This window comes from Nicotiana sylvestris, chromosome 5 (assembly GCF_000393655.2).
Source record: "Nicotiana sylvestris chromosome 5, ASM39365v2, whole genome shotgun sequence".
Lineage (NCBI taxonomy): Eukaryota > Viridiplantae > Streptophyta > Magnoliopsida > Solanales > Solanaceae > Nicotiana > Nicotiana sylvestris.
In genome coordinates, this window is record NC_091061.1 from 52,144,746 (window position 1) to 52,154,968 (window position 10,223).

The window sequence follows — 10,223 nt, forward strand, 5'->3', positions numbered from 1 at the left end:
TTTTATTAGACATGCCTGAAGTTGTTTGTAATTGCTGAACTTAAGCATTCTGCTAGCTGAAGTTTTGTTCTCTATTTGCTGAACTTCAACATGTTTTACTTGAAGTTTTGCCCCGGATTCAATAGTTTTGTCGTAAAGCTTTTTCAAAAACTTCTACAGAAGATGCTGAAGTTATTTAGTTCATTTGTAAAAACTTCTACACTAAATAAGCAGAAGTTTTGAACTGGATTCATTAGTTTTCAAAAACTTCAGCAAAAGATGCTGAAGTTATTTAGTTTATTTTGTAAAAACTTCAGCACTAAATAAGCTAAAGTTTTGTACTAAATTCATTAGTTTTGTTATAAAGCTTTTTCAAAAATTTCAGCAGAAGATGCTGAAGTTATTTAGTTCATTTGTAAAAACTTTAGCACTAAATAAGCTGAAATTTTGTACTGGATTCATTAGTTTTGTCATAAAGCTTTTTAAAAAACTTCAGCAGAAGATGCTGAAGTTATTTAGTTCATTTGTAAAAACTTCAGCACTAAATAAGCTGAAGTTTTGTCCTGAATTCATTAGTTTTGTCATAAAGCTTTTTCAAAAACTTCAGCAGAAAATGCTGAAGTTATTTAGTTCATTTGTAAAAAACTTCAGCACTAAATAAGCTAAAATTTTTGTCCTACAGTCGTACTAGCTGAAATTTCAAAGCTTCAGCATAATAGTTCAACTTGCATCAATAAAGCCGCAATCAGCTTGCTGTTTGATATTACATTCCTGCATCATTCTAAATTCATTGCAAATATAATAAATACGGACAGTGAATTATAAATAGATGAAGAAAAGTTCTAAAACGCTGTTGCAACAGATATGACAGTCATTATGAGCAAATCGGCAGTAAAATATACTATAAATTAAGAGTAGAATAAAGAGTAGAAAATAAAGGAGGAAGAAAGGAGCGCACAAGTTGCAGGAAGAAGGAGATGCCTGAAGTTGTAAAAGGTAGAGTATAGATTAATAAATTTTGAAAATATAGATATAGGCTAAAAGAGCGCCACGTGCAATTTTGTCTTTTAGGAATTAGACCCAAATTTAAAGTACAATTATTTTTGGTTTAGGGTGTCATGATCTAGTTAGCTGTCTTGTCCATTTGTAACTTGTTTAGCTGAACTTTTTAAAAATTAGAAAAGCCTTTTTTCAAACGGAAACATACTGATATAATTTGAAAGTCAGGACCTTCGGCTTTACTTCGAAGAAAAAAGAAATTCTTAAGATTTTGTTCATAATTTACAACTCGTAGTTCTTATTTTTCACAACTCCTAGATGAATGTTGATAACTTACAGTCCAGTACCTTCGAAAATATTAGTTAAACAATATCCATGAAACTCTTGTTCTTTAGTTAGTATTTAATATGGTGTTAATAAATTGTAACATTGAATTAGTCATGAAAAATGAGTAATTATTGGCAACGGCAAATCTTTCAACTGTTGTATTATAAATTTAAGAGGAACATCAGAAATTTCAAAGAAAAAGACCCTTTCACAAACATAATGAAAATAGCAATGAAAGGGAAACGACATATATTATTTCTACAAAAAAATAAATTTTTTGTATGTGTATTGTCATTATAGTAAATCAAGCAGACTCAATAAATCAAACACACTCAGTATGCATTGTTGTCGTTTCGTTTTCTGGACTTTTATTCTTCTGCTTCTTTGTTTGTCTGAACTCTCCGTAGAAATATGAGACGAAACCCCAAAGAGAAAGAAAAAGAGCAAGGCCTTTTTCACCTGAAAAATTTTCCCTATAAAAAATTACAGCTAATACCTCAGTAACAGGAAGTAAAACTGCGATCATAACCCCAGACATCAAAGAAGAAGAGCAGTAAATGACTCCAATAACACCCACAAAGAAACATTGCCAAATAATGGCAGTCCATACTATCACTGTATAATATCTAGCTTCTCCGAGGTTAAATTGTTTTGCCTCCCTCGATATTGCCTGCAAATTTGATCAATATGTTAATCCTTGCTCTTTAAAGAGATTGCCCATAGCTAAAACAAAATTGAATCCAGTAGTAGCTAGTTTTCATACATTTTTGGTATATCCAAAATTAATTTAACGCGTCATATAAAAATGTCTCAGTCAACTCAAACCCATGATATTGATGTATGTCAAATTTTAAAAATGTAACAAAAGAGTCTATGGAATATGAATAATTTAGCGTTTCGAGCTGGTTTCTTCTTTAATGTCCCACTGCTAAAGTCAAACTCACAACTCATCACAAGCTTTTGTTCTTTCTCTTGTCATTAAAATAAAAAGAAAACTTAAGGGAATTGAAATAAGAAGAAATAAACGAAGACAGAAGAAAAAACAAAAAAAACAAAAGAAGTTTCCAACGAATATAAGAAATCTGGATTAATGATCGTTGGTAAACGCCAATACATCACCTAAAGAGAAGTTGATAAAATTATCATTACATATTTCTCTCGTTAGGTATTAATTATCATCAGAGAAAAAAATAAATCGATGAAACTAGGGTCTTAAACGTGTAATAGAATATTTGTGCTTCTTTAAAACTTTTCAAACTTATAATTTTAAACTTGCATAACGTTGTATGGTTATAAAAAACTTTTTATTTAGGCCAAACCGAAAAGTTTAAAGTTACATACTTTTAAATGCATAAATATGTCTTTTATTTGAAATGGACCAATACAAAAAGAGTTTTGAATTATTTACCGTAACACTATAAAGTTCTTTATATGAGGTTATCAAACTAATGTATGATAAAATTCAACAATAATTATTTTTTAAAATGACTTGACAGTTTAAAAGATTTTAAATTAATGTTGCCTAGAAGTTAAACACACAAAAGAATGGTATAACAAAAACGCAATGGAGAGTAAGATGCATGTGTAGCAATGAGTTACAAGGGAAGAAAAAAGTACCTGAAAATCGTTATTTACAATCATTCCCATGGTGCAAAAAGTAGTAGCAGCAAGACACATGATCATCTGAATCTCCAACACCAACGTAGCAGTAATAACTTGTTTTGCCTTCAAGTAAATCAACTCAATACAAGGCAAAATGACTCCATACAAAGCTGCCGCCAATAGTGTCATCATAAAACCAAGAATATAGGCTTTACTTGTCACACCTTCTGGTCGATCACCATTAGATCGAATACCCAATAAAACAGCACCAACTGTCAACAAAATTACTGCATTGATGGAGTAGGGTGTGAACTTTAACTTTACTATGAAGAAAGCACCTACTGCCGTGAAGGCAAGTTGGGCAGCAAGAAGAAGTGAAGAGGTTGACACAGGGAGTTTTGACCCGCCCCACGAATAAAGAAAATCATCAAGACCAGTTACAACGCCAATGATGAACGATGCAATGAAAATTCGGGGTGTTATAAAGTAAAGCTTGGTATTAGAGCCTTGGGTTTTTCGACGATAAAAGTATAGGATGGCAAGAGGTATAAGAGTGAGTGGCCATCCAGCAGTTTGTAACCAACTACTGAACCATACTCTTGAACCTCCTTCGACATAATATAGACGCATCATTAGAGGGCCACCACAGATTCCAACAGCGAGTATAAGACAGTTAATAAGCAGGAGGATTCTCCTCAGGTTGGTGCTTAATCCTTTATGTTCCATATTAATTTTCAAGAGATTTGGATGCTAAGTTGGAGTATTCTGCTGAATGGTCTTCTTCTCCAAAGGTTTGGATTTTTGGACTTCTTGCAGTGATGAGATTTGTAGCCGGCTATTTATAATTGAGGAAAAACTTAGTATATTCCCACGATTTGTTTTACGACATAGACTGGGACTACTATAATGACCTCCTGGAGTTCCTTGGCGAGCTCTGACAATTAAAAAACATAGTATAAGAGCACATACTAAACAAGCAACGATTATGAGTAACTTTATTATTTTATTGCAGCATTGAATTTTTGAAAAAACTAGTACGCCAACCATGGACGGTGGCGCGTAAATAGTCATAACAACGCTACTGGTTAGCATAGTATTTTGCATTTCCACGTGTGAAGAGAAAAATATGGATTAATAAACTTAACAAGGAAGGGACAAACGTGGGTTATAGTTAAGAGTTGAATAATGATTAGTAGCAACCCATATGCCAATTTTGTTTAATTAGATAATTATGAGTAGTCAAATTTGGTCTTCTGTCTTCCCCACTCCCCCAACAGCTCCAACTAACATGGAGTTGGAGGGACGCGCGACAATGGTTAGACTCGACTTCTTTCAAATTCTTTTTCCTATAATTAAACAAAAGGATGTGAAACTCATGGGTTTATAGATATAGGAGTATCATCTCGTCAAGTAGAGATGTTAATTAAATATAAACAAATCAAAAGTTTAGCTATAGAGATGACATAGGGGTGCAAGTTTAAATAGCCATTATGCCGTTTTGCTTAAAAAATTATACTGAAATTCACTTTTAAACCACTGTTTCAAATATTTCACTTAGAAACATAAAATGTCATGGCCAAATTAGTATTTTGCCATATCCCGAAACTGGGCAGGACACTTTTAAACCACTGTTTCAAATATTTCACTTGGAACATAAAATGGCATGGCCAAATTAGTATTTTTGCCCTGTCCCGAAACTGGGCAGGACATGACTGACACCTAAACCTTAATACCATTGAGTGAACCCTGTTCTAGCTAATTGAAGGTTTGAACTAATCTCAATAACAAAAAATAACAATAAAGTCTTTATTAAATTCTGAAAAACAAACCAAATAAGAGTTTAATTTCAAACAATCTAGCACACCAACCCACATGTAACTTTGGGGTATTCCCATGGGGATAATATCTAAAATAAATAAAAGCTTAAGAAGAGATCTGCTAGCGCTGGAATGAATCAATGAAGCCTCCACACTAAGTCTAGGAAATGTTCCTTTAGCCACATACCTTGTTAACTGCGAAACTCATTGCATGGTAAATTCAACCGAACTAAGTACTTTCAATAATACCCAGCAAGTCCGGTTGACCACCCATAAGTCGGGAATAAGAATTTTTGGGGCTAAACACTAATAATAACATGCAATAACATAATATAAATAATTTATTAAATTAATATATATAGAAATTTGCAAGCTAAACTGAAACATAAAATTTGAGTTAAATTCTAATGACTGAGTATATTTGAGTTTAATTATTTTGCAAAACACATGTGACAAACAATGGCACCTGCGGGTGTGAGGATAAACTAACCCACTCTCTAACCCTTGTGGCTTTTATGCTTAGGGAGATTGGCTACTTCTCCTAAACATGTAAGTCTAAATAAATAGTGGCACCTGCAAGTATGAGGATGACTAGCCCATTCTCGGGCCCTGATAACCTTTACACTAGGGAGGTTGACCACTTCTCCCAAATACATAAATCTATAAATGTAGAGTATAAGTATGAGATAGTTAACCCTGTCCACCGTGGCTCTCACGCTTAGGGAGAGTGGTTACTTCTTGTAAAATGTATTCAATAATATATATATATATAATAATATATATATTTATTCTGAGTTGGATCTGAGTAAATGCAATCATTATAAAATACACATGTAATCAAGCAAGAATTTTAATTGCTTCTGATATTCTAAGCTAGCTGAATTATCATGCAAGACAATTCAATTTCTGTAAGATAATCTTAATCATGAACTCGTAATATATTCATTGTATTTATACACTCAAGGGTTTTCAAGCAAATAATCAAATTATTTAAACTTAAAAACATTCATTCACTTTCTTATCAAGCAAAATTTCTTATTAGTATTTTCTTATCAAGCCCTTGACTCGGAGGAAATAACTCAACTCACCTAAAAACACCTATCCAAATCTTCTCTCAACAACCTTGTGTAGCCAACTCTTCGAGACGTACAAATTTAAGGGGTTAAAATCGTTAACCAAAACCCAATTCCTCCATCAAATTCTCAGTTAGCCATCTAGAGCTTAAAGTTAATTTTGGCATTTAACTTCATCAATTTTTATATTTTATAATATTTATTACGGTCAAAAATTCTAACTTAATGCTAGGGAGTAGTAGAGTTTTCCTTGAGAGAAGTTCCCACAAACCCTAGGTTTTCCCTTTCATGAGTTTTTGAAGATGTTTCTTGAAATCTAGGAATTTGCCAAGTTGTTTAATATTAGGATCTTGAGTAAATATTGAAAATCTATATATTTTCCCATGAATTACAAACCTTTGAGTGTGAGAGTTTGCCCAACTTTGTGCTAGCTATGCCAGAGAAGACCTAATGCTCAAAACCCGTCTTTTTCAAAATCTGAAATTTATACCTACAGATCACCGCATGGCAGTAGAATATTGTATAAAAATTGAGCTATTTTTCTATACTTGACCTAATTCAGGTCGCCTGGCGATAGCGTTTTGGAGCAAAAGTGAGTTATTTTGTACATTTGGCCTCTAACACTTTTCTCCCATCTTTTTGAATATTGTACTTACATAACTTATTATTGATTCATCCTTTAATATCTATGTAAGTACTTTTATCACTTAGGTCTTTGAAATAAATCTTACCATAAAATTTCATAGTACGAGTGTTAACTCAAGGCTTAAGGGATCATTAAAATAGTTGAGGCTTTATATTCTTTTCCCCTCATATGAAATTCGTCCTTGAATGTTGAATCTTGTCGCTCCTTGAACTCAGAGAAGGTTAGACTTTCCTAATTCTTATTTTACTTCTTAAAACTCAAAAATTTTGCTAACTCTCAAATTTTCTAAGTGTTTTGGCAGAGCTTACTCTGTAACTGGAGCAATTCAATGGTACTCAACTTGTTTAAATAGCATAATAATATTCTTCACTCGTTCGGTATTTCATGATCTCCAACAACCAACTATTACAATATAACAACACAAACATTCTCCTCCATGTATCATACATAACTTATAAGCGCATGTTTGGAGATAAAGTACTCAATAGGTAACAAGTAAATGTATATAGCCGTGAAAGTAACTTATCGTATCATTAACAACTTAAATACCTAAAATTTGAAATAATTGAGGGTATTGTTTACCCTTGAAAATGGATAATAATTGAATTTATACTCGGTTTTAAGGATACGTAGATTAATTCGTTACAAATGATTAATGAAGTTAGATAAGCAATTAAAAGATAGAATAGATAACCAAACAAATGAAAATACTGAACCCGGCCTCGGTTAAAGGCTTAACAAGAAGCTTGCCTTCGGTTCCAGACCAGTGCTTATGAAGAACTTATGAACCACAACAGAATTTTCAATAACAAAAAAAAAATAGATGTATATTGCCTTGGTATGCATGTAACAATGTATCGAATGAATAGTCAACTTCCCTTTTATATGTAGGGGAGTTTTACCCTAGGTACAATTCTAAAAAAGGTAAAACAATTTCTTCTCTCTAATCACTGATCTACCGCTGATACGGGCCGATATTCACGCCATGACATCCGGTTAGGAATGGATATCACGACCCTTTGTTAATCGTGTGCAGCCATTTGGCAATGCTTTTTGAGGTCTCGTTATTCGAATCAGGTCTGGGGGTATGATCTCGATGGCTCTGGGGGCATGACCTCAATGGCTCCGGGGGCAAGTGTTTTGTTCGTGCTTTGATACGAGAGGCTCCCGACTTCGATCTCGACTACGTGCCTTTATGACCTCTCTTCGTTCGCCCAGCGGAAAATTAGGTTATAAAAACCTCCGATATTACCCGTATACAAATAGTCCCCTCGTTTCTCATAGGGTAGGTTTGCTGAAATGATGAGAAATGACATATGGTTCCCGATTCCTTTTTTCATGTGCTATAATAGAAAATGACGAAGAAGCCGAAACGTCCCGTGAGTCGTGTCATTCTTACTTTGAACACGTGTTAACCATTGGTTGGTTACCCATAAATGTGAAGCATCGCGAACTTTTTTCTATATAAGGTTTCACCCCTTGTTCTTTTTTCACTTTTCGACCAAGCTTCTACCCTCGAACTCCCAAGCTATCATCAGCCTTCTTCAAACTTTCATATCTTCTCCCTTATTCTTCAAAAATTTACTATAATTTCCAGGTTTTTACCCAGATTTTCCCGAAATCATTATACTCAACTCTTCATCTTTCAAAATCTTCTCTTGAGTTTTTAAACTTCTTCAAATAATAATGGCTAAAACATTTAAATCTTTTCCTTAACAAGTTGTCGCTTCCTATGCATAGTAGATACTAGAGGTGCATAATAAGACTCCTAAGGTCTAGAAGGAGCTGGAATACCACTGGCTGCTAGAAGAGTTGAATGAACGAGGTGACTCACATAACCCCTACCATGATGAACTGCAGCTAGGGCACGGGCATCAGAATAATGGCCCGTATCTTGAGACCTCTTGGTCTCTCTCTCCTCCCTATCCCGAGCAAGCATGCCCTACTCTCCTAGAAATACTCACCACCTGCTGATACGCGATATCCATCTCTAACTCCGGGGCCATGCTAGACCTGATGTTGGGAATGCGACCCTCAATAAACCGGCAAACCCTCTCTTGAACTGTAGAAATCAAGGTTGGTGCATGCCTAGCCAAGTCACTGAAACAGACGTCATACTCTAAAACTGTCATAGTACCCTGGTGCAATTTCTCAAACTCCACACGCCATGCATCCCGGAGACTCTAAGGGATATACTCCCTCAAAAACATATCCGAGAGTTGAGTCCATGTAAGGGAAACTGACTCAGCCGGACTATCTAACTCAAAAGTATGCCACCACTGATAAGCTGCTCCTCGAAGTTGGATGGCAGTGAAAGAAACCCCACTCGACTCTGCTATGCCCATAGTGCGGAGGATACGGTTGCAGTACTCCTCCAGAAATCCCTGAGCAACCTCTGATGCTGGACCACTGAATGTAGGAGGGTCGTACTTCTTATACCTCTCGAGCCTCCGCTGCTCCTCCTCTGAAGCTGCTGCCCTACCCTCGGGCTAAACTGGGGCTACAGGCGGTACCAGTATAACCTCTAGGATCTGATCAACCTGATCCCGTTGCTCTGGAGTGTGGATGGCGGGAGTCTGTGCTCCTCCCCCTACCTGAGATGTGGCTACAACAAGGGGAATCAACCCTGCCTGAGCTAGAGTGATGTACATGCTCATGAACAGGGCAAGGGTCTCCTAAAGAGCTGGAGTAGTAGTAGTAGGCGTACCAGGTGCCTGTGCTCCGACTAGAACTACTGGTGGCTCCTCTGCAGCAGCTCATGTGGGTGCTCTGACTGCACCACATACACGTCCTCAGCCTCTACCCCGACCCCATCCTCAGGTGGCTCTAGCAGGGGGCGGGGGTGCCTGGTCATCTCCGGTAGCACATGTCCTCACCATCTATGAGAGAATAGAAGATAGACGTTTAGAATTTTGATTTCAATAATCTCACACGACAAGGAATCAAATGAAGTGGAATTTTCCTAACAGTTCCATAGCCTCCCGAAGATAAGTACAGACATCTCCGTACCGATCCATAAGGCTCTAATAAACCGGCCTGTGACTTACAACTCCTATGAACCTACAACTCTGATACCAATTTGTCACGACCCAAGTTCTCCCTTTGTGAACTGTCATGATGGCACCCGGTCTCTACGACTAGGTAAGCCTAACATTTACAGAAAAAGGAACGAGAAACATAAAAAGTGATCAACTAACAGGTAAATTTAAACAAGAAAATGGGATGCCACTCGGCATATACAATAATCACTTCCGAACAGTAAATAAACTCTTCAGAAACCCAGAATGTCATGAGTCACAAGCTAAGAAAGAAATAGTACTCCCATACTCCAAAGTCTAATAAAAGAAGAAAATACAAGAAGAGGTGACATGGGGTGGAATAGATAGAGACTTCGAGGTCTGCGGACACGAAAGATATACCTTGAAGTCTCTACAGCTGGCTCGCCTCACTAGTAATGTGGCAGATAAGTGGTACGTAGATCTACACATGAAAACATGTACATGAAAGGGCATAAGTAAACCACAACGGTACCTAGTAAGTGATAGGCCTAACCTCAGTCAAGTAGTGACAAGATCAGGTCAGGGCTCTACTAATATAAATATAACGAAATATGACAGAAGAATAGTACAATATAATAAATACGAAAATCTAACAGGAATAGAACTCAATGGAAGCTAATATTTTAGAACGTAGTAATAGCAACATGGGGATCTCCTGGGATACCGTCCCGTAGTCCCAAATGTAAATGTGCAGGGGAATCTCCCGGAATACCGTTTCGTA

At 36.1% G+C, this 10,223-nt stretch overlaps 1 protein-coding gene across 1 annotated transcript; it reads right to left on the reverse strand.

The window, feature by feature from the left end:
* Window positions 1-1,450: 1,450 nt before the first annotated feature.
* LOC138891067 (purine permease 3-like) lies at window positions 1,451-3,779 on the reverse strand. The gene is made up of 2 exons (XM_070174050.1): window positions 2,923-3,779; window positions 1,451-1,975 (listed from the first exon to the last, which is right to left on the reverse strand). Exons 1-2 carry the CDS (start codon window positions 3,631-3,633, stop codon window positions 1,628-1,630), a joined length of 1,059 nt encoding a protein of 352 aa, XP_070030151.1. The 5' UTR covers window positions 3,634-3,779; the 3' UTR covers window positions 1,451-1,627.
* Window positions 3,780-10,223: the final 6,444 nt, after the last annotated feature.

Coding starts and splice junctions, on each gene's coding strand:
- LOC138891067 (XM_070174050.1), bottom strand. CDS start 3,633: ATGGAACATAAAGGATTAAGCACCAACCTGAGGAGAATCCTCCTGCTT. Junction 1,976..2,922: donor TTGTAAATAACGATTTTCAG/GTACTTTTTTCT, acceptor TCAAATTTGCAG/GCAATATCGAGGGAGGCAAA.